Source organism: Psittacula echo (assembly GCF_963264785.1).
Source record: "Psittacula echo genome assembly, chromosome: 11".
NCBI classification, from domain to species: Eukaryota; Metazoa; Chordata; class Aves; order Psittaciformes; family Psittacidae; genus Psittacula; species Psittacula echo.
Window position 1 is genome coordinate 14,219,477 of NC_137746.1, and position 24,122 is coordinate 14,243,598.

The following is a 24,122-nucleotide window of genomic DNA, read 5'->3' on the forward strand; positions in this document are numbered from 1 at the left end:
AGATGAAGGCCCTGGGAACAGATTCTTGCTATACTGTTCTGGCAGAGCATGTGTGCCTGAAAAAAGAAGCAAGAGCCTCACATTAATTCTGCAGGTGAAAGAGGAGGCCGGAAGAATGGCTGTTCATCCAGGTACATGAGGAGTACTTGGGAGATGTGGTTCTCCCGTGCTATTTCAGCCATTGAGGAGGGTTGTCTTGTTGGGCTGTGATGGGTTTGAATTGCCAAACTACTTCCTTGTGTAGTTTGGAGTCTTTGGAACCTGTTTCATTAGAGATTCCAGTACCTGGTCTTGTGTTTCTGAGAGTGATGGATTCTGTTCTCCTGTAGCAGAGCTGTTGTTTGCCATATAATTTCTCTGTTATTTGCTGGGCCTTTGAAAGGACTGGAGGCTGCAGAGCATAGCCCTCATCATGAAGAGGGGGGAAGTTGGAGATGCATGGACAGGACGAAAGCAGGAATGCTCTTCCATGTCCGCAGGAATGCTCTTCCATGTCCACAGGAATGGGAGATGGCAGAGAAAAGGTATGAGAGCTCTTTTTGAAGTGTAAGTCTGTGCTTCATGATGAGTGTGGTGTACCTAGTTTAAGAACATTTTGGTAAAAGACAAAATGAAGAGAAGAGACAAGGACAGAAGCAGAAGAGGAGTGGAGGCAAAGGTAGAACAGAGCAGGGCAAGAAAGAAAAAGGAAGAGAGGAAGTGAGAAAACAGTGAAAGAAAGAGAAAAGAGGAGGGAAAAAAAAAAAAAAAAGAAAGAAAGAAAGAAAGGAAAGAAATCACTGCAAGGAAAAAAGAAAGAAGGAAAGAACTGATGACTGAGGAGATTACCAGCATGAACCGATGCTATCTTGAGTTGCTGAATGAAGTAGGGTAGCTCCACAACCTCGGAACACATGGACACTGTAAAGCTTGATGAAGAGTGGTGAGGAAGAGGAATAAGAGCTCCTACCAGAGGCCATGTCCGTCTTTACTGTGAGCATGCGATGGGCTTTGTGAAAATACTTAGGTAAAGGAAGAAAAGAACAGAGGAGTCAAAGACTGAAACGGAGGAGGAGGATAGGGAAAGATAAGCACATGAAGAAAAGGGAAGAGAAAACATAAGTAGTGAGAAGATAGAGAAAAAGGGAGTTAAAAAGAATAGCAGAAGGAAGTGAAGAAGGAAAAGAAGCAAGCAAGGAAGGAAGCAAAAAGCAGGAAGAAAGCAGAAAAGCATGGAGGAAGGGAAGAGTTAGAGAAGAAGGAGTGATGGAAGGAAGAAAAGAATGAGAGAGAAATAAAATAAAAATGAAATTACATAAAAGAAAGAAAAGACAAAGAAAAGGAGAATAAACGATGGAGAAGATGACCATCCAGCACCTGTGTCACATTTAGTCACGGAGCGGTGCTGGTCCGTAGCAGTTCCTCCCGTTGGGAGAGCACCGTGCTCCGGCGCTGCTGCCCCGTCATTAGCGGGAATGAGTCAGTCTTTGACCGTGTCCGCCGTGGGGCCGGAGGCGACTGAGAGCTGTCACGAGAGAGAAGAGTGGGAAGAGAAGGGAAAATGACGTGAAGAACAAGGTAGGGAAATAACGGAAACGGAGAATTGTTAGAAGGAGGAGACGGAAAAAAAGAGAGAGGATAAAAAAAAAAAAAAAAAAACAAAACCCAAAACCCACAGAAATATATGCAAGAAGAAAAGTACAGAGTGGGACAGGGAGAAAAAGAGCAACGATGAAAATCTGAAAAGGAAGAAAATAAGATAAAAGAGAATGAAGGCAAAAAGAGAGAAAGAAAGAAGAAAGAGGAAGGAAAGAAAGGAATGTGTGCAAGCAAAGAACACGGAATAATAAAAAAAGAACGAAACAAAAGAAGGAGAGAGAAGAGGCGAGCGGGAGAAGCAGCCCGGTTCCAGGGGATTGAGCGATGTTGGGAAGCGTGTGAGGCGGTGAGGCAGCACACGGTGTCGCTGCCGGCTCAGAAATGGCGTATCGGCGGCTCCGCCCCGATGCGAGCGGCGAAGAGCCCGCCTGTGAGCGTAGGGGGGGGGCGGCGCTGGCCAAACAGGAGAGCCGGTGCATCCGGACGGCGGCGGGGAGCACTGCGGGACCCGGGCCGGTGCCAGAGGCTGCGATGGCAATGAAGATGGGCGTGTGTCGGGGTGCCTTGTTGCAGGTGCTGGTGCTGCAGTTGGTCTGGGCGCTGGTCGGCAGTCAGGTGCGGTACTCGGTGCCGGAGGAAGCCAAGGCCGGCACGGTGGTGGGCCGGCTGGCGCAGGACCTGGGCCTGGAGGCGGGCGAGCCGGAGGCGCGGCGGCTACGGCTGGTGTCGCAGGGCCGGCGGGCGAGCGTGGAGGTGAGCGGGGCGAGCGGGGCGCTGGTGGTGAGCTCGCGGCTGGACCGGGAGGAGCTGTGCGGGAAGAGCGCGCCGTGCTCCCTGCGGCTGGAGGTGCTGGTGGAGCGGCCGCTGCGCGTTTTCCACGTGGAGCTGGAGGTCACCGACATCAACGACAACGCCCCGATCTTCCCCGCTGCAAGGAAAAACCTGAGCATCGCGGAATTGTCTCTGCCGGGGTCTCGGTTCCCGCTGGAGGGCGCGTCGGATGCAGATGTCGGAGCCAACGCTCACCTCTCCTACAGCCTCAGCCCCAGCGAGCATTTCAGAGTAGAGGAAGAAGACAGTAACTCACGCAGTAAATCCCTGTTTCTGGTGCTCGCGAAAGCTCTGGACCGCGAGACGGTGCCGATTCACCGTCTGGTGTTAACGGCGACTGACGGGGGCCGTCCGCCGCTTACTGGCACAGTGGAGCTGGTGATCTCGGTGCTGGACGCCAACGACAATGCTCCTCAGTTCAACCAGTCGGTGTACATCGTAGTTTTGCCCGAAGACGCCTTGGAGGGGGCGGTAGTGGTGCGGCTGAACGCCACGGACCCAGACGAGGGAAGTAATCGAGAAGTGATTTATGAAATGGATGCTGTTGTTCCTCCCTCGGCGTCAGCTGCATTCAGCATCGATGCGAAGAGAGGGGAGATCAAACTGACGGGCGCTCTGGACTTTGAAAGAGTTGCTTTGTACAACCTACACGTTAAAGCCAGAGATCAAGGGACTCCGCCGCTGTCGGGTCACTGCAAGGTAGTGGTGGAGGTGCTGGACGTGAATGATAACGCACCGGAGGTGTGGGTGACGTCGCTGTCGGTGCCGGTGCCGGAGGACGCGGCGGTGGGGACGGTGGTGGCTCTGCTGAGCGTGTCGGACCGAGACTCGGGGGCGAACGGTCGGGTGCGCTGCACGGTGTGGCCATCGGCGCCGTTCGGTCTGGTGTCGGCGTTCGCGGGCTCGTACTCGCTGGTGCTGCGGGAGGCGCTGGACCGGGAGCGGGTGTCTGAGTACGAGGTGGAGGTGCGGGCGGAGGACGGCGGGACGCCGCCTCAGCACGCCAGCCGGGGTCTGCGTGTGCCGGTGTCGGACGTGAACGACAACGCGCCGGCGTTCGCGCAGGCCGTGTACACGGTGCTGGCGCGGGAGAACAACGCGGCGGGCGCGGAGCTGGCGCGGCTGTGGGCGAGGGACCCGGACGAGGCGGACAACGGGCGCGTGAGCTACTCGGTGTCGGAGAGCGGCGGCGGAGGCGCGGTGTCAGGCGGCGGGTGGCGTCCGGCGTCGAGCTACGTGTCGGTGGACGCGGAGAGCGGGCGTCTGTGGGCGCTGCAGCCGCTGGACTACGAGGAGCTGCAGGTGCTGCAGTTCGAGGTGCGGGCGGTGGACGCGGGGGAGCCGGCGCTGTGCGGCAACGCCACGGTGCAGCTCTTCGTGCTGGACGAGAACGACAACGCGCCGGTGCTGCTGCCGCCTGCCGGGGGCGGTCCGGGCGCCGGGGCCGCGGGCTCGGCGGCGTCGGGTGCAGAATCTGGGGCGCTGTGGGCGTGGGCGACGTGGGGTGCGCCGGCGGGGCAGGTGGTGGCGAAGATCCGCGCGGTGGACGCGGACTCGGGCTACAACGCGTGGCTGCGCTACGAGCTGTGGGAGCCGCGGGGCAAGGGCCCGTTCCGCGTGGGGCTTTACAGCGGCGAGGTGAGCACGGCGCGGGCGCTGGAGGAGGCGGACGGCCCGCGGCAGCGCTTGGTCATCGTGGTGCGGGACCATGGCGAGCCGGCGCGCTCGGCCACGGTCACGCTCAGCGTGTCGCTGGTGGAGGGCTCTGAGGCGGCGCTGGCGGCCGCTAGCTCGGGCTCTTTGGGGGCGGGGCTGCGACCGGCGGAAGGCGGTGCATCGGCAGCATCAGCGTCGGATACGACGATGAACGTGTGGCTGGTGGTGGCCATCTGCGCGGTGTCGAGCCTGTTTCTGTTGGCGGTGGTGCTGTACGGGGCGGCGCGGTGGGTGCCGCGGGCGGCCGTGCTGTCGGGTCCCGGTCCGGCCACGCTCGTGTGTGCCAGCGAAGTGGGGAGCTGGTCGTACTCGCAGCGCCAGAGCCGAAGCCTGTGTGTGGCGGACGGTGCGGGCAAGAGCGACCTGATGGTTTTCAGCCCCAACTTCCCTCCGCCGGCCGGTTCTGCGGCAAAGGCGACGCATCCGGATGCGCCTGCTCTGCTGGAGACGGTCAGTGGCTCTTGTTCCCTCCCTTCATTTCTTCCTCATCTCTTTCTCCTTTCTCGACCCTTCTTGCCCCATGTCGCTCTTCTCCCTCTCCCGCCCCCTGGGCATTCAGCGGGCTCAGTCCTCATGGCAGAGGACTGTAAGTGCTGGACGGGTGCTTGAGATTCCCCTGAGCACCTTGGGATCTGCCTCCGCGTGCTGGAATGTGCACCGCAGCTCTTGTTTGTTTGGTGAAGGGAAAGGTCTGGCCACGCACCACAGAAGTTGCGGTTCTCAGCTGAGCTTTGCTGCTACAGAGTTGAGTTGTTCTCCTCTTGCAGTAAATTCCCAGTGATACGTGGTTTTGTTTTTTTTTTATCAGAAACGCTTTTCTTGTCTTCTCTGATTCTCCAATGCTAGAGAGATGTTACCTGATAAAATTTGAACTTCAAGGGTTCTTTGCCTGTGGTGGATATTCTCCATTTCTGTTCGTCCACCATACTCATAATGGAATTAGGGAATGCGTTGTAGACTTTTTCCTATGCTCTTTTGCAAGGATGTTGTAACTCTCTCAATTAGCATAAAGTGTTCAGGCAGAGGACTTTGATTCAGCATAGTTGTCAGAAGTGGCAAATTTCTTGTTGTATTTCTGCGGCCCTGTATCTCGCTGTAGATTTGTATCATAAGAATTGGCAGCCTCAGGGAAGAACAGGAAACGTGGTATTTAAAGAAACTACAAACTTCTTTACATCAGGTGTCATCCATTGCAGTGCTCTGCTTGTCAGCATTCGACTTGTTCTCTCACAAAAGGAAATCAATGACCATTACCATTAGTGTTATTGTGACACCATCTCTACAAATACATGTGTAACATTTCAGAGGTGTAACTGAACTCCCAGGTGTGGATCAGTTTCATCTGGGATAATGGAACATGAAGGGTTAAATACAGAGAGCCTGTTGAATACAGTGATACTGGCTGTGTGTGTATTCTGGGGCTCTTGTTGATGGCTACGGTTGTGGATTTGTGCTTCTGACCAGTGAAATGGCGAGACCTACACTGGATGGCTTTGATGTTTTTTCAAAATTTGCTTCAGCAGCCACACCCTCTCAAAACTAGAAAGAAACCTGAGCCTCCCCCAATAACATATCCGTAAAATCCAGATTGTCCTACAGAATCCATATAGTCTGTTACCCATGTAATCTTGTCAACATTTGGGTTCTTCTGCCACAGAATGAAATTAATGCTATTACAAATTTAGAGCTGCTCTGACATCAGCTTTTGAACATGTAACGTGCACCACACACAGTCTGTGTGATACAACTGGTATGTTTTTTTAAAGTGCTCTCATTTTTTGGAAGGGTCCAGAAATGCTGGAGTGAGCTTTGATTTGGGGAAGAGAACAGTGGCATGTCAGGGATGTGAATGTGGCAGTGGCCCTCAGTGGGACCTGGGAACCTCATAAAATCAAAGCCATTGCAATTTAGAGCTCTTCTGTAATCATCTTTTGAATGTGTAAAGTCTGTATGATACAATTGATATGGGTGATTTTTAGAGTGTTCATGGTTTGGAAGGATCCACAAATCCTGGCATGAGCCTTAGTTTGGGGAATAGAACAGTGGTATGTCAGGGAGGTGAGCATGGCAGTGGCCCTGTGAACTAGGGCCTTAGCACCTCATAACTATATAACTATATAACTATAATCATAAAGGTGATCTTGAGCAGTGGGAAGACTTGCCTGAATCAAAAACCCTTGAGAAGACCATGGGCCATGTAGTAAGGCAATAATGGGAGGCAGCATGCTTGTCTGGAGAACACATTTCAGACTGGGGAGTGTGGGACGACCAGGATAAAGCATGAAGCAGGAAGGGCACAGACTGCTGCTGCCCAGGATCCTTTTACAGGCTTCCAGTGTGTCTGGAGTTAGAGACCTTTTGGATCTTGAGCCAGTGTGTGGTACTGAAATACCAACAATGTCTTCTGAATTTGTGAATATCTCCCAGAAGGCACAGTGTCCTGTGGTGCTGCTGCCTGATGAGGGAAGGTGAGTACATGCAAAGATCTGGGTCATAGTCTGAGACGGGTTTAGAGCTGGGGCATATTTTTGTGGTGGAGCAATGTCTGGGCAGTGGCATGGGGCACAGCGTATGTTTCCAGCCATCCAGTGGTTGCTTCCACCATGGTAAGCACATGGCGCTTGCCTTGGCGGGTTGGTGGGAGTGTGATATAACCAATCTGCCAGGCCTCCCCATATTTATACTTCAGCCATCATCCTCCATACCAAAGAGGCTTTAACTGTTCAGCTTGTTTAATTGCAGCACATGTTTCACACTCACAAATAACCTGGGCAATAGTGTCCATTGTTAAGTCCACCCCTTGATCACAGGCCCGTCTATATGTTGCATCTCTGCCCTGATGGCCTGAAGTGTCATGGGCTCACTGGGCCAAAAATAATTCACCTTTATGTTGCCAATCTAAGTCCGTCTGAGTCACTTCAATCTTAGCAGCTTTATCCACTTGTTGGTTGTTCTGGTGTTCTTCAGTGGCCTGACTCTTGGGTACATGGGCGTCTACATGACGTACCTTCACCACCAGATTCTGCACCTGGGCAGCGATATCTTGCCACAGTGCAGCAGCCCAGATGGGTTTACCTCTGCGTTGCCAGTTGCTCTGCTTCCACTGCTGCAACCACCCCCACAGGGCATTTGCCACCATCCATGAGTCAGTATAAAGTACTGGCCACTTTTCTCATTCAGCAATGTCCAAGGCCAGCTGGATGGCTTTCACCTTGGCAAACTGACTCGATTCACCCTCTCCTTCAGCAGTTTCTGCAACTTGTCATTGAGAACTCCATACAGCTGCCTTCCATCTCCGATGCTTTCCCACAATACGGCAGGACCCATCAGTAAACAAGGCATACTGCTTTTCACTTTCTGACAATTTATTATATGGTGAGGCCTCTTCAGCACACATCACCTCCTCCTCTGGTGACATTCCAAAATCTTTGCCCTCTGGCCAGTCCGTGATGACTTCTGGACGACTGGGATTTCCTATTTGAGCTTGTTGTGTAATTAGTGCAGCCCACTTACTCCATATAGCATCGGTTGCATGATGTGTAGAGGAGACCCTGCCTTTGAACATCCAGCCCAGCACGGGCAACCGGGGTGCCAGGAGGAGCTGTACTTCAGTGCCAATCACTACCAAAGCAGCTCGAACCCCTTCACAGGCTGCCAGTATCTCTTTCTCAGTTGGGATATAGCTGGCCTCAGATCCTTTGTATCCCCGACTCCAAAAGCCAAGGGGTCGGCCTCGAGTCTCCCCTGGAGCTTTCTGCCAGAGGCTTCAGGTAGGACCATTCTCCCCAGCTGCGGTGTACAGTACATTTTTTACATCTGGCCCATTCCGGACTGGTCCAAGGGCTACTGCATGAACTATCTCTCTTTTAATTTGCTCAAAGGCTTGTTGTTGCTCAGGGCCCCATTTAAAATCATTCTTCTTCCAGGTCACATGATAGAGAGGGCTTACAATCAAACTGTGATTTGGGATGTGCATTCTCCAGAACCCCACAGCACCCAAGAAAGCTTGTGTTTCTTTCTTATTAGTTGGTGGAGACATTGCTGTTATTTTGTTGATCACATCTGTGGGGATCTGGCAATGTTCATCTTGCATTTTATTCCCAAAAATTGAATCTCCTGTGCAGGTCCCTTGACCTTACTCCGTTTTCTGGCAAAAGCGGCTTTCAGCAGGATTTGGATTATTTTCCTCCCTTTCTCGAAGACTTTTTCTGCTGTATCACCCCACACAATAATGTCATCAATGTATTGCAGGTGTTCTGGAGCTTGCCCCTATTCCAGTGCAGTCTGGATCAGTCCATGACAGATGGTAGGGCTGTGTTTCCACCCCTGGGGCAGTCGGTTCCAAGTGTAGTGGACGCCCCTCCAAGTAAAAGCGAACTGTGGCCTGCACTCTGCTGCCAAAGGAATTGAGAAAAATGCATTGGCAATATCAATCGTGGCATACCACTTGGCTACCTCTTTGGCTAGTTTGGGTCATGTGTCCTGTCTCTGCTTCCTCCCGGCTTCCCCTCCTCCTCGGCAGAGCGTGAGACTCACAAAGTCCTTGGTCAGACTAAACATTTGAGCAGTAACTAAAAACATCGGTGTTATCAGCACTGTTCCCAGGCTGAAAGTCAAAACCACAGCACTGCACCAGCTACTAAGAAGAAGAAAAAATGACTGCTACTGCTGAACCCAGAACAGAGGTGCATGAAGGAGCACTATCCAGTGTCCAGTGTTTTTACAGCTTTTGGAGAACATGAGTATTTTTTTTCTGTCCAGCATCCCTCAAAATGGCAGCTCATGTTAAGGGACAAAGTCTCTGAAAACCAATTCTGATGTCCTGAAAGTATTTCCTTTTCTGAAGTCCACATCAGTGAAGCTACAAGTAAGTCACTTATTATAGAGAATGTGTTTGAGAGGTTGATGTACTTTTGTTGTCATTCAGTTTTAGTTTCTTTCTGTTGGATTAAGTGAATGATGCCTGGATTGAAATGCTTGTAGTTTTAGAGAAGAAAGCATCACTACCTGTCCTCATTCCCTTCCTGCTGCTGTGTGGCGGAAGTTGAGTAGGCGGAATTAAGGACAGCTGGAGGAGGGACATTGATGTGTTCCTTGGAGTGGATCCATTGGGCATTGAGGGGTTGTTCTCAGTGAAAACACTGTGGTAGTACCTTGGTGGCTTCCTTTTTGTTTGGCTGTGTGATGAGTGGATCACGCTGATGAGTGAGAGGTATTCCATGAGAAGTAAGGTGCTGGGAAGAGAGGTTGTTGCTGTGTTGTTCTGGCAGAGCATGTGTGCCTGAAAAAAGAAGCAAGATCTTCACATTCATTTGTGAGGTGGAAGATGAGGTTGGAAGAATGGCTGTTCATCCAGGTACACAGGGAGTAGTTGTGCGCTGTGGTTCCCATGAGCTTTTTGAGCCTTTGGTGAGTGTTGTCTTGCTGGGCTGTGACGGGTTTGAGTTCCCGAATAAGAGATGCTCCTGTGTGGTTTGAAGTCTTTGGAACCTGTTTCAGTAGACGTCCCAGTACCTGGTGCTTGGGCTTGTGCTAGCAAGGGTGGTGGATTCCTTTGTGCTGTAGCAGAGCTGTTCTTTGCCATATGTTTGCCTTGCTCTGTTGTTTGCTGGTTCTTTAAGAAGACTTGTGGCTGAAGAGCATGGCCTTCATCCTGAAGAGAGGGTAAGTTGGAGATGCATGGACAGAAGAAAAGCAGGAAGGCTCTTCCATGAGGAGAGAAATGGGAGATGGTATTGAAGACAAATGAGAGCTTTTGCTCAAGGGCATGATAGTCCTTCCTAGTGAGCATGGAGGAGCTTTTTTAAAAACATTTTAGTTATGGACAAAATGAAGAAACAAGGATGGAAGCAGGAGTGAAATGGAGGCAAAGATACAGCAGAGCATGGCAAGAAAGAAAAAGAGCGGATGAAGGAGAAGAAGGGTGTAAAGAAAATAAAGAGAAAGGAGGAGCAATACCAGAGAAGGAAAAGAAGGAATTGCTGGGGGAAAGAAAAACCCCACAAAACAACAACAAACGAACACACACACACACACACACACAAAACCAAACCACCAAAACAGCAGGAAGAAGGAGAAAATGGTGGAAGCTATTATCAGCGTGCTCTGATTTTATCTTGAGATGATGAGTAGCGAGGAGAAAGTCACCATCCTTGGTACACAGGGGCACTCCACAAAGCTTGATGAAGAGTGGTGAGGTTAGAGAAATAAGAGCTCCTGCAGAGGCCATGTTCCTCTTTATTTTGAGCGTGGTGTGGACTTAAGGAAAATGTTTTGGTAAAGGAAGATAACAACTAAAGAGACAAGGATGGAAGTGGAAGAGGAGGAGAAGGAAGCATAAGCAAAGGAAGAGGAGGAAAGAGAAGACAAAAGAAGGAAAGAGAAGACAGAGAAATAGAGACTAGTATAAGGAAATGAAGAAGGAAAGGAAAAAGGAAGGTGAGAAAGGAAGTGCCAAGAGGTGATGATGTGCCCTCACCAAAGTCACTTCCGGTCGTGGAGAGCCAAAGATTGACACAATCAAAGAAACAGAAGAGGAGGAGAAGGAAAGAAAAGAGTCAAAGAAACAGAAGAGGAGGAGAAGGAAAGGTACACACGTGAGGAGAAGGGAAGACATAAGTAGTGAGAAGATAAAGAGAGAAAAAGGGAATTAAAAAGAATACCAGAAGGAAAAGAAGCAAGTGAGGAAGGAAGCACAAAGCAAGAAGGCAGAAAAGCAATGAGAAAGGGAAGAGGGGAAGGAGGGAAGGAGGGATGGAAAGAGGAAAAAATAAAAGAAGAAAGGAAGAAAACGAGAAGAGACGTTAGAGGAGAAGACGAGGCTGCAGCGACATCACCTCTAGTCACGGAGCGGAGGTGGTTCATAGAAGCCACTCCCGAGGGCAGAGCACCGCGATCCAGCGCTGCCGCCTTCTCATTAGCGAGTATAGGTCTGGGTTTGACCGTGTACGCGGCGGAGCTGAAGGCAACTAGTGAACTGTGTCGGGAGTAAAGGAGAGAGAAGAGTGGGAAGAGAAGGGAAAGGGGCATAAAGCACAGAGTAGGACAAGAAAGGAAACGGAGAATTGACAGAAGAAGGAAACAAAAAAGAAGATAGAGAATAAAAAAAAGAAAAAAGAAGGCAAGAAGAAAAGTGGGGGGGGGGGGAAAGGAATAAAGAAAAAGTGAAAACCTCAGAATTTAAGTAAGAACAGAAAGATAAAAGAAGGAGGTGATGAAAGAGGAGGAAGGAAAGAAAGGAATGCATGCAAGCAAGCAAAGAACACGAAATAAGGAAGAAAAAAGAAGATGAACTAAGAAGATGAAGAGGCGAGCGAGAACGGAGCAGCCCGGAAACGGAGTCTTGGGCGCTGTCGGGAAGCGCGAGGCGTTGGAGCAGCACACGGTGTCGCTGCAGGCTCAGAAACGGCGTATCGGCGGCTCCGCCCCGGTGCGAGCGGCAGAGAGCCCGGCTGTGAGCGCGGGGAGGGGCGGCGCGGGCCGGGCAGGAGAGCCGGTGTATTCGGACGGCGGCGGGGAGCCGTTCGAGCGCGGACCGTTGCAAGAGGCGATGGGCGGTGTGTGTCGGGGTGCCTTGTTGCGGGTGCTGGTGCTGCAGTTGGCCTGGGCGCTGGTCGGCGGGCAGGTGCGGTACTCGGTGCCGGAGGAAGCCAAGGCCGGCACGGTGGTGGGCCGGCTGGCGCAGGACCTGGGCCTGGAGGCGGGCGAGCCGGAGGCGCGGCGGCTGCGGCTGGTGTCGCAGGGCCGGCGGGCGAGCGTGGAGGTGAGCGGGGCGAGCGGGGCGCTGGTGGTGAGCTCGCGGCTGGACCGGGAGGAGCTGTGCGGGAAGAGCGCGCCGTGCTCCCTGCGGCTGGAGGTGCTGGTGGAGCGGCCGCTGCGAATCTTCCACGTGGAGCTGGAGATCACGGACATCAACGACAACGCCCCGGTCTTCCCCGCTGCAAGGAAAAACCTGAGCATCGCGGAATCGTCGCTGCCGGGGTCTCGGTTCCCGCTGGAGGGCGCGTCGGATGCAGACGTCGGAGCCAACGCGCAGCTCACCTATAGCCTCAGTCCCAGTGAGTATTTCGCTTTGGATTTACAAAAATCGAATGAACAAAATATTGTACCTGATCTTGTTTTAACGAAAGCTCTGGACCGTGAGGCGATGCCGATTCACCGTTTGGTGCTGATTGCAAGTGATGGGGGCCGCCCTCCGCTGACAGGCGCTATGGAGCTTGCGATCACGGTGCTGGACGCCAACGACAACGCGCCTCGTTTCAACCAGTCTGTGTATGAAGTGCAGCTGCCGGAGAGCGCTGCAGAAGGGACGCTGGTGGTGCAAGTAAACGCCACGGATCCGGATGAGGGAATTAACAGTGAGATGACCTACACGATGACAAACTTCCTTCCCCTGAGTGGAAAAGATGTGATTACTGTCAATCCGAGGACCGGAGAGATACTTCTGACGAGCGCCCTGGACTTCGAAGAAGTCAATGTGTTTCATTTCCGTATTGAAGCACAAGACAAAGGCTCCCCTCCGCTGTCGGGTCACTGCAGAGTAGTGGTGCAGGTGCTGGACGTGAACGACAACGCACCGGAGGTGTGGGTGACGTCGCTGTCGGTGCCGGTGCCGGAGGATGCGGCGGTGGGGACGGTGGTGGCTCTGCTGAGCGTGTCGGACCGGGACTCGGGGGCGAACGGTCGGGTGCGCTGCACGGTGTGGCCGCCGGCGCCGTTCGGTCTGGTGTCGACGTTCGCGGGCTCGTACTCGCTGGTGCTGCGGGAGGCGCTGGACCGGGAGCGAGTGTCGGAGTACGAGGTGGAGGTGCGGGCGGAGGACGGCGGGGCGTCGCCGCTGCGCGCCAGCCGGAGTCTGCGTGTGCCAGTGTCGGACGTGAACGACAACGCGCCGGCGTTCGCGCAGGCCGTGTACACGGTGCTGGCGCGGGAGAACAACGCGGCGGGCGCGGAGCTGGCGCGGCTATGGGCGAGGGACCCGGACGAGGCGGACAACGGGCGCGTGAGCTACTCGGTGTCGGAGAGCGGTGTCGGGGCGGCGGTGTCGGGCGGCGGGTGGCGTCCGGCGTCGAGCTACGTGTCGGTGGACGCGGAGAGCGGGCGTCTGTGGGCGCTGCAGCCGCTGGACTACGAGGAGCTGCAGGTGCTGCAGTTCGAGGTGCGGGCGGTGGACGCGGGGGAGCCGGCGCTGTGCGGCAACGCCACGGTGCAGCTCTTCGTGCTGGACGAGAACGACAACGCGCCGGTGCTGCTGCCGCCTGCCGGGGGCGGTCCGGGCGCCGGGGCCGCGGGCTCGGCGGCGTCGGGTGCGGGCTCGGCAGAGCTGTGGGCGTGGGCGACGTGGGGTGCGCCGGCGGGGCAGGTGGTGGCAAAGATCCGCGCGGTGGACGCGGACTCGGGCTACAACGCGTGGCTGCGCTACGAGCTGTGGGAGCCGCGGGGCAAGGGCCCGTTCCGCGTGGGGCTGTACAGCGGCGAGGTGAGCACAGCGCGGGCGCTGGAGGAGGCGGATGGCCCGCGGCAGCGCTTGGTCATCGTGGTGCGGGACCACGGCGATCCGGCGCGCTCGGCCACGGCCACGCTCAGCGTGTCGCTGGTGGAGGGCTCTGAGGCGGCGCTGGCTGCCGCGAGCTCGGGCTCTTTGGGGGCGGGGCTGCGGCCGTCGGCAGCCGTGGGGGGCGGTGCGGCTGCATCGGCGACGACGACGAACGTGTGGCTGGTGGTGGCCATCTGCGTGGTGTCGAGCCTGTTTCTGCTGGCGGTGGTGCTGTATGGGGCAGCGCGGTGGGCGCCGCGGGCGGCCGTGCCATCGGGTCCTGGTCCCGCCACACTCGTGTGCGCCAGTGAAGTGGGGAGCTGGTCGTACTCGCAGCGCCAGAGCCGGAGCCTGTGTGTGGCGGACGGTGCGGGCAAGAGCGACCTGATGGTTTTCAGCCCCAACTTCCCTCCGCCGGCCGGTTCCGCGGCGAAGGAGACACATTCAGATGCGCCTGCTCTGCTGCAGACGGTCAGTGGTGCTCTTTTTCTTCCCTTTTCGCCTGTTGCCCATTCCCCCAACCCCCCTTGTTCCCTGTCACCCTTCTCGCCCGTTCGCCTAATAGGTAGTTGCTGCTGTGAGCCGGGTTCAGCCCCCAGGTGCTGAAGGCGGGGGTGCTGGGCTGGTGCTTGAAGCTATTCCTGGCACCTTGTCATGGGCCTTTGCGTCCTGTCTGGAGCACCTCTGCTCTTTCTGCAGGGATGAGAAGTGAAAGCTGTTCCCTAGAAGGCAACCCCTAGTGTTATATGGGGACTATTATAAAATTTTCTGATTATCGTCTGCAAAAGAAATTATGTCAGGTGACATTTGGGACTTCAAGAGCTTCACTGTTGGTGTTGGATTTTTTCCAGTTAAATTCCCTCACCCGTTTCATAATGAAATTAGTTCAGGTGTCACAAACTTTTTGTATGTTGTTTTGGAAGGGTATTGTAAGTCTACTCGGTAGCATAAATTGCTCAGGCAGAGGACTCGGATCCATGGTAGGGGTCAGGAACAACATGTTTCCTTTTGTATTTTGTCCTGGTGTTAGAAGCAGTGTGTTTCTGTTTGTATTTCATCCCCCCTGGCTTCCCCCTGAAACCATGCTGTACATTTCCATTCCTAGTTGGGGAAGTGAAACTGGCCTGTTTGGATAGTCTTTCAATATTTGTGTCATCAGCATTGATAGCCTAAGGGAAGAACCAGAAACCATCTTTTATAAGTTCTGCAAATTCTCCTCTGTATTAGGTACCATTGTAATATTCTGCTGTGCTCATGATAATTTGGGTTGTTCTCTCAAAGAAGAAAATCAGTGCTCACTTGTATTAGAGCTATCCTGACTCCATCTCTACAAATACATGTGTAACATTTTAGAGGTGTAACAGAGCTCCCAGCTATGGATCAGTTCCATCTGGGATAACAGAACATGAAGAGTCAGCTACAGAGAGTCTGAAGAGCAAAGTGGTACCAGCTACATAGTTTCTTTGATGCTCTCATTGCTGGCGACAGTTACGGTTTTGTGCTCCCAAATAGTGAAGTGGCGTGACATATACTGGCTGGCCTTGATGTTTGATGCATCAGCAGCCACACTCTTACAAAGGGAAAAACCAAACACAACCCCCCTTAACAAACCCCTCGATCCAAATTGTCCTATAGAACAAATATAATCTATTGCACTGGGGGATTGTCAACATTGGGTGGTTCTATCTCAGCATGAAATGAATTCCACTGCAACATAGAGCTGTTCTGTAATCACTTTTTGTGCCCTGCACACGCTCTGTATCATACAGTTGGTGTGGGTTTTTTTTTAAAGTGCTCTCATTGTTTGAAAGGGTCCACATATGCTGGAATCAACCCTGAGTTTGGGAAGAGAACAGTGGCATGTCAGGGAGGTTAATGTGGCAGTGGCCTTGAGGAGGGCCTTAGCACCTGATGATATGAAGGGTGACCTTGAGCAACGGGAAGACTTGCCTGAATTGGAAATCCTTGGGAAGACCATGGGCCATGTAGGAAGGCAGTGACAGGAGGTGATGTGATTGTCTGGAGAGCACATGTCCCAGACCGGGATGTGTGTGTGTGTGACCAGAATAAAGCATGAAGCAGAAAAGGCACAGACTGTTCCTGCCCAGGATCTTTGCCCAGGATCCAGGCAGTTTGGGCATGGAGGCCTTCTGGATCTTGAGGTAATGTGTGGTACTGAAATGCCAACAATGTCTTTTGAATTTGTGAGTATCTCCCACCAAGGACATTCCATTGTACTGCTGCTGCCTGACATAAGGAATGTACTGGGGAAGAGTTGATGGGATGCTGCCTGCTGAATACTGTATGATGAAGGTTTTCACTCATATTTTGTGAAAGTTGTTGTGGGAGGGCAGTGTTTTAACCTGCTCTCCTTGTGAAGTGGTAGGCATCTACAGCATTTCCACAGGTGTTTATGCTGTGATGGTTCATTGATCCTGCTCAGGCAGAATTTCTCAGGGCAAATGAGGAGGAGGGTGTAATCTCTGTGTGCTCAACTTCTCCCTGTGCACTTGCACTTGGTATGGGATGTCCTGTTGTCACGTGTGTCTTATTCTGATGTCTGAACATATACACGCAGCTCTAGCATTTGGTGTGGTTCTCGTGAAGAGTAAGACCTGTGTGGCCTGGGATCAGAGGTGTCACAGCTCTAATCTAAACATTTTTAAGAACTCAATTTCAGTTCGAACCTTAGTGTGCAGAAAAGGCATCACTCCGTATGTTTCAGTGTCAGTCTCAGAGATTTAGGTCTGGGGCATGTTTTTGTGGTGGAGCCATGTCTGATTATTCTGGCACTGATGGCACTGAGGATGACCTGTGTCTGCATCACAAAGAGCATGACCTTAAGCTGGTTAAGCTGGGAAGCTCATTGCCTTAAGGAAATCGAGATGCTGGGGAGAAGTAGTGTCTGTTAATGGGGAAGGAGTGGAGAATGCTTAGCTGTGGAGATCACATTTCCCATGCCACAGGATGCAGGATGCCGATAGATAACCTTAAGAAGAGGCCCAGTGCACAGGGCTACTCTTCTGGCATCCTCTCAAGGCCTCCAGAAGTTCTACATGTCATCACAGCCTGGTGCTCTTTATGGTATTACTGCTTTTGAAGGTAACTGCTGTACGTGCCTTTAATCATTTGTTTTTGACATGGAACATTGTTGATCTAGCAGAATCTTTTCAACATTTGTATCATGTTTCTGGTGTTAGTCTTGCAAGGGAGAGGAAAAAGCACTCTTCGTAATCAAGATGTCAGCAAACCTGCTGTGCAGCGGAGTGGCATGGGTGCCTTCTGTTTTCTACTCTTGTCTATAGTGAAAATGCCCACCCTTTGTTTATCTCTTCTCCCACACTGTCAGTGTGTTGGAGACAAGGGATGAGATGGAGGTGCTGAGTTTTGGCAGCTGTCAGGTGACAAGTTTTGGGGCAATATTCATGAGTGTGTGGGAAGGTTTTTCTGCTTTCCTGACCTGAGGATGTTGTTAGGAAAATATTGCCTGCTTTCAGGTCTCCCTCTTTCTTCCCCTTTGATAAAGGTGCATGAGGGAGCACTATACAATGTCCAGGATTTTTAAAGCTTTTGGAGAGCATGAGTATTTTTTTCTGTCCAGCATCCCCCGAAATGGCAGCTCATGTTAAGGGACAAAGTCTCTCAAAAGCAATTCTGCTGACCTGAAAGTGTTTCTTTTTTCTGAAGTCTACACCAGTGATGCTAGAGGTAAGTAACTTATTATAGAGGATGTATTTGAGAGGCTGATGTACTTCTGTTGTCATTCAGTTGTGGTTATTCCTGTTGTATCAACTGAATGTTGCCTGGATTGAAATGCCTGTAGGTTTAGGGAAGAAAGCACCACTACCTGTCCTCATTCCCTTTCTGCTGCTGTGTGGCAGAGGTTGAGTAGGTGGAGGCAAGGACAGCGGACGGAGGGACCTGGGTGCGTTCCTTGGAGTGGATGCATGGGGCATTGAGGGGATGTTCTCAGTGAAAATGCTGTGGTGGTACCTTGGGGGCTTCTGTTTGTCTGAGTGATGAGTGGATCATGCTGATGAATGAGAGGTATTCCATGGTGGATAAGGCACTGGGAACAGAATTTGTTGCTGTGATGTTCTGGTAGAGCATGTGTGCCTGAAAAAAGAAGCAAGATCTTCACATTCATTTTTGAGGTGGAAGATGAGGCTGGAAGAATGGCTGTTCGTTGAGGTACATAGGGAATAGTTGTGCACTGTAGTTCCCATGAGCTTTTTGAGCCTTTGGGGAGTGTTGTCTTGCTGGGCTGTGATGGGTTTGAGTTCCCGAATAAGAGATGCTCCTGTGTGGTTTGAAGTCTTTGGAACCTGTTTCAGTAGACGTCCCAGTACCTGGTGCTTGGGCTTGTGCTAGCAAGGGTGGTGGATTCCTTTGTGCTGTAGCAGAGCTGTTCTTTGCCATGTGTTTGCCTTGCTGTGTGATGTGGTGTTACTTGTTATTGACTGGAGGGTGAAGAGCATAGCCTTCATCCTGAAGAGAGGGAAGTTGGAGATGCATTGATGGGATTAAAGCAGGAAGGGTTTTCTGTGGCCACAGTAATGGAAGATGTTGTGGAAGAGGAATGAGAGCTCTTGCCCAAGGGCATGGTGATGCTTCCTAGTGTGCATGGATGAGCTATTTTAAGAACATTTTAGTAATGGACAGAATTATTGGAAGAGACAAGGATGGAAGCAGAAGAGAAATGAAAGCAGAGATCAGCACAGCATGACATGAAAGAAAAAGACAGGATGAAAGAGAAGAAGGGAGAAAAGAAACTAAGAAAAGAAAGAGAAAAGAGGATTAAAACAAACTACGGAAATGAAGGACTCCGTGGGAGCTAAAAAAATAAAGGAGGAAGGAAGAGATGCTTGAAGAGGTAATGAGCATGCTCCTATGTTATTTCGAGGCCCTGAATGGAGATGACGAACTCAGCATCCTTGATACTCATGAACACCCTGCAAGGCTTGATGAAGATTGCTGAGGAAGAGGAATAAAGCCTCTGCCTTCCTTGTGAGCGTGGTGTGTGCTTTGAGAATATATTTTGTTAAAGGAAGAAAGAATAGAGACAAAGAGAGAAGTGATAGAGGAGCATAAGGAAACGTAGGCAAGTGAAGGGAATGGAAGAGAAAACAAAAAGTGTTAAAAAGAAGGAGAATATGAAGAGAGAAATAGTGAGAGAAAAGAGAGATTAGTCGAAGGAAATAAAGGAATCAAGGGAAAAGGGAAGGTGAGAAAGGAAGTAGCAAAGAGCTGATGACGAGCCCGCACCGACGTCACGTCTAGTCATGGAGCAGAGCTGGTCCGTAGAGCCTCCCAAAGAGGGAGAGCACCGGGTTCCGGCGCTGCTGCCCCGTCATTAGTGAGGATAGGTCCGTCTTTGGCTGTGTTATCCGCGGTGCTAAAGGCGACTGGAGAGCTGTGATCGGGAGTAAAGGAGAGAGAACGGTGGTGAGAGATTCGAAAGGAGCGTAGTGAGAAGAGTAGGGTAGGTCAAAAACGGAAAGGGAGAAAGGAGAACCGATGAAAACCTCAGAATTTCAGTAAGAAATAGATAAAAGAAGGAGGTGATGAAAGATGAAGAAGGAAAGAAAGGAACGTGTGGAAGCAAAGGACACGGATTAAGGAAAAAAAAAACAAAAGAGAGAACGAAAGGGGAAGTGAAGGAGGAGGCCAGCGAGGGCGGAGCAGCCCGGGTCCGGAGGCTAAGACAAGGTCTGGGAGCGTGTGAGGCGTTGGAGCAGCACACGGTGTCGCTGCAGGCTCAGAAACGGAGTGTCGGCGGCTCCGCCCCGGTGCGAGCGGCAGAGAGCCCGGCTGTGAGCGCGGGGAGGGGCGGTGCGGGCCGGGCAGGAGAGCCGGTGCATCCGGACGGCGGCGGGGAGCAGTGCAGGGCCCGGAACGGTGCCAGCGGCTGCACCGGCGATGGAGATGGGCGTGTGTCGTGGTGCCTTGTTGCGGGTGCTGGTGCTGCAGTTGGCCTGGGCGCTGGTCGGCGGGCAGGTGCGGTACTCGGTGCCGGAGGAAGCCGAGGCCGGCACGGTGGTGGGCCGGCTGGCGCAGGACCTGGGCCTGGAGGCGGGCGAGCCGGAGGCGCGGCGGCTGCGGCTGGTGTCGCAGGGCCGGCGGGCGAGCGTGGAGGTGAGCGGGGCGAGCGGGGCGCTGGTGGTGAGCTCGCGGCTGGACCGGGAGGAGCTGTGCGGGAAGAGCGCGCCGTGCTCCCTGCGGCTGGAGGTGCTGGTGGAGCGGCCGCTGCGCGTTTTCCACGTGGAGCTGGAGGTCACCGACATCAACGACAACGCCCCGATCTTCCCCGCCGCCCGGAAAAACCTCAGTGTATCTGAGAACTCCCCTGCCGGGTCTCGGTTCCCACTGGAGGGCGCGTCGGATGCAGATGTCGGAGCTAACGCTCACCTCTCCTACAGCCTCAGCCCCAGCGAGCATATTACGGTCGATGTTAAAACCTCTGATGAACACAGAAAATCTCTCTTCCTGGTGCTCACGAAAGCTCTGGACCGCGAGACGATGCCGATTCACCGTCTGGTGTTAACGGCGACTGACGGGGGCCGTCCGCCGCTTACAGGAACGGTGGAACTGGTGATCTCAGTGCTGGACACGAACGACAACGCTCCCCAGTTCAACCAGTCTGTGTATAAAGTGCAGCTGCAGGAGAGCGCTGCAGAGGGAACGCTAGTGGCGCGGGTAAACGCCACGGATCCGGACGAAGGTCTGAATAAGGAGTTTACTTACAGTCTGGTCATTTCAGTTCCCGTTGGTAAGGGGGATCTGTTCTCCATTGATCCAAAGACCGGCGAGATCAGACTGACGGGCGCCCTGGACTTTGAAGACGTCCGCTTACACGAGTTGCAAATCGAAGCACGAGACAAAGGGACACCTCCGCTGTCCGGACACTGCAGCGTGGAGCTGGAGGTGCTGGACGTGAACGACAACGCGCCGGAGGTGTGGGTGACGTCGCTGTCGGTGCCAGTGCCGGAGGACGCGGCGGTGGGGACGGTGGTAGCTCTGCTGAGCGTGACGGACCGGGATTCGGGGGCGAACGGTCGGGTGCGCTGCACGGTGTGGCCGCCGGCGCTGTTCGGTCTGGTGTCGACGTTCGCGGGCTCGTACTCGCTGGTGCTGCGGGAGGCGCTGGACCGGGAGCGAGTGTCGGAGTACGAGGTGGAGGTGCGGGCGGAGGACGGCGGGGCGCCGCCGCTGCACGCCAGCCGGGGTCTGCGTGTGCCGGTGTCGGACGTGAACGACAACGCGCCGGCGTTCGCGCAGGCCGTGTACACGGTGCTGGCGCGGGAGAACAACGCGGCGGGCGCGGAGCTGGCGCGGCTGTGGGCGAGGGACCCGGACGAGGCGGACAACGGGCGCGTGAGCTACTCGGTGTCGGAGAGCGGTGTCGGGGCGGCGGTGTCGGGCGGCGGGTGGCGTCCGGCGTCGAGCTACGTGTCGGTGGACGCGGAGAGCGGGCGTCTGTGGGCGCTGCAGCCGCTGGACTACGAGGAGCTGCAGGTGCTGCAGTTCGAGGTGCGGGCGGTGGACGCGGGGGAGCCGGCGCTGTGCGGCAACGCCACGGTGCAGCTCTTCGTGCTGGACGAGAACGACAACGCGCCGGTGCTGCTGCCGCCTGCCGGGGGCGGTCCGGGCGCCGGGGCCGCGGGCTCGGCGGCGTCGGGTGCGGGCTCGGCAGAGCTGTGGGCGTGGGCGACGTGGGGTGCGCCGGCGGGGCAGGTGGTGGCAAAGATCCGCGCGGTGGACGCGGACTCGGGCTACAACGCGTGGCTGCGCTACGAGCTGTGGGAGCCGCGGGGCAAGGGCCCGTTCCGCGTGGGGCTGTACAGCGGCGAGGTGAGCACGGCGCGGGCGCTGGAGGAGGCGGATGGCCCGCGGCAGCGCTTGGTCATCGTGGTGCGGGACCACGGCGAGCCGGCGCGCTCGGCCACGGCCACGCTCAGCGTGTCGCTGGTGGAGGGCTCTGAGGCGGCGCTGGCTGCCGCGAGCTCGGGCTCTTTGGGGGCGGGGCTGCGGCCGTCGGCAGCCGTGGGGGGCGGTGCGGCTGCATCGGCGACGACGACGAATGTGTGGCTGGTGGTGGCCATCTGCGCGGTGTCGAGCCTGTTTCTGCTGGCGGTGGTGCTGTATGGGGCAGCGCGGTGGGCGCCGCGGGCGGCCGTGCCATCGGGTCCCGGTCCGGCCACGCTCGTGTGCGCCAGTGAAGTGGGGAGCTGGTCGTACTCGCAGCGCCAGAGCCGGAGCCTGTGTGTGGCGGACGGTGCGGGCAAGAGCGACCTGATGGTTTTCAGCCCCAACTTCCCTCCGCCGGCGGGTTCTGCGGCGAAGGAGATGCATCCGGATGCGCCCGCTCTGCTGGAGACGGTCAGTGGCGCTCTCTTCCTCCCTCCTTCTCTTCCTTGCCTCTTGCCTATTACCTCATCCCCCCTTGCTTTCTGTTGCCCTTCTTGCCCGTCCTCTGGGCAGGCGCTGGTGTGAGCCGTCTGAGCAATATTTGCATAATCTTTAAGAATCCAATTTCTTTTTGAAATTGCTGAAAAGACACAAGGCATCCAGGCAGCTGGAAGACTCTGAGTCCCTGAGTGGCTTTGCAGCATTCCATATATTCTTTTTGCCAATTGTAAAGGTAGGTGAGGATGTTCAAAGGCCTGGGTCATTCTCAGTGTGTGCTTTATTGCTGGGAAACACTGAGTGGTGAAACAGTGCCTGGGTATTGTGGCAGTGATTCTCTAAGTGGCACTGACTGTTGCCTAGTCATGTATCCCAGGGAGTGCATCCTTGAGCTAGGAAGAGTTTCCTGAGGGAAATGGAGGTGCTGTGCAGAGCATGGCCTCTGCTGTTCAGGAAAAACTGGAGGATGCCTGCTTAGCTGATCTCATTTCCCATGGGAGGAAATGGATGATGCCAGCAGAAAACCTCAGGAAGTGTCCCTATGCACAGTGCTACTTGTCCGTGATTGTCTCAGACCTCCAGAAGTTCTGTATATCCTTGCTCACCTATGTCTTTGGTGTTGGTCTGAGACACTGGCAAATCTGGCCTTTCAATACAGTGGCATGAGATCCTTTGTTTTTCTTTTCACCTTTTAGAAAAATCTCAGTTCCTTTGTTTTTATTTCCCACAGTGGCAATGTGTTGGTAACAGGGGATGAGATGCAGACAGTGGAATTTTGGCAGGGCCTTGTACTTGGTCTTACTGAGGCCCACACAGTTCATGTAGGCTCACTTCTCAAGCTCGTCCAGGTCTCTCTGAATGGATTCCTGTCTTTCAGGCATCTGAACTACATCACTGAGCTTCGTGTTGGCTGCCAAGTTGCTGAGGGTGCCCATGAATCCCACTGCCTACCTTGTTAATGACAATATCAAACAGTACTGGTTGCCATACAGACTCCTGGGGGACATTGCTTTTCACTAATCCATCTGCACGTTGACCCTTTGATCTCTACCCTCTAGATGAGACCATCCAGCCAGTTCCTCATTCACTGGACAGTCCATGCATAAAATCCATAACTCTCCCATTTAGAGTGAAGGAAGTTGTGGGGGACTGTGTCAAAGGCCTCATAGAAGACCAGGTAAATGACATCCTTAGCTTTTTACTTGCCCACTGATGCAGTCACTCCATCATAGAAGGCCACCTAGGCTGGTTGGGCAAGACTTGCCTTTGATGAAGCCACGCTGACTGTGCTGACTGTCTTGAATCACCTCCCTGTCCTCCACCTGCCTTAGCATAGCTTCTAGGAGGAGCTGTTCCATGATCTTCCCAAACACAGAGGTGAGGCTGACAGGTTGCTTGATCCCAGGTTCCTCCTTTCAGGTCTTTTTAGAAGAGGGTCAAAGTTTCCCTTTCTCTGGTCACCAGGGGCTTCACCTGCCTGCCATGACATTTGAAATATTATGAATAGGGGTTTGGCAACCACATTAGCGCATTTCCTCAGGACTTTGGGAATGTTCTCAGTGAAAATGCCATAGCGTTACCTTGGTGGCTTTTGTTTGGCTGTGTGATAAGTGGATCATGTTAAGGCAGGAGAGGTATTCCATGGGAATTACTGCCCTTAGGTACATAGGTTCTTGTGTTGATCTGGCAGTGCCTGCCTTACTGAAAGGAAAAGTAAGAGCTTGCCATTCGTTATGGGGGTAGAAAATGAGGCAGGAAGAGTAGCTCTACATCGAGGTATATGAAAACACAGAAATCTTCAGCTGGATTGAAAAAAACACTAACCAAAAAAAGACAACCACAAACCGAAATGTACTACATAGTAGATATCATCCATTACAGTGCTGTGTTTATCAAAGTTTGGGTTATTACCTTAAAGAATTAAATCAATGCCATTGCCATTTAGAACTTTTCTGTCATCCTCTTTAGAAAGCTGTTGCTCTTTGGTGCATGACATCCCCATCTGAGGTAGCTGAAGAGCTGCAAAACTTAAGAGTCTACTGCAAAGAGTCTGGAG

General features: G+C 53.5%; 1 protein-coding gene and 1 pseudogene across 2 annotated transcripts; both read left to right on the forward strand.

The window, feature by feature from the left end:
* Nucleotides 1-311: 311 nt before the first annotated feature.
* LOC308225783 (uncharacterized protein) lies at nt 312-14,372 on the forward strand (the record flags this gene model as incomplete). Its single annotated transcript, XM_080626930.1, has 5 exons — nt 312-4,575; nt 6,454-6,593; nt 9,747-9,789; nt 11,426-14,131; nt 14,226-14,372. Exons 1-5 carry the CDS (start codon nt 1,960-1,962, stop codon nt 14,370-14,372), a joined length of 5,652 nt encoding a protein of 1,883 aa, XP_080483056.1. The 5' UTR covers nt 312-1,959.
* On the forward strand, nt 10,632-22,153 carry LOC308225785 (protocadherin alpha-3 pseudogene; annotated as a pseudogene). Its single transcript has 3 exons — nt 10,632-11,335; nt 19,222-22,039; nt 22,142-22,153. The product of its transcript is annotated as a protocadherin alpha-3 pseudogene (transcript).
* The last annotated feature ends 1,969 nt before the right edge of the window (nt 22,154-24,122 follow it).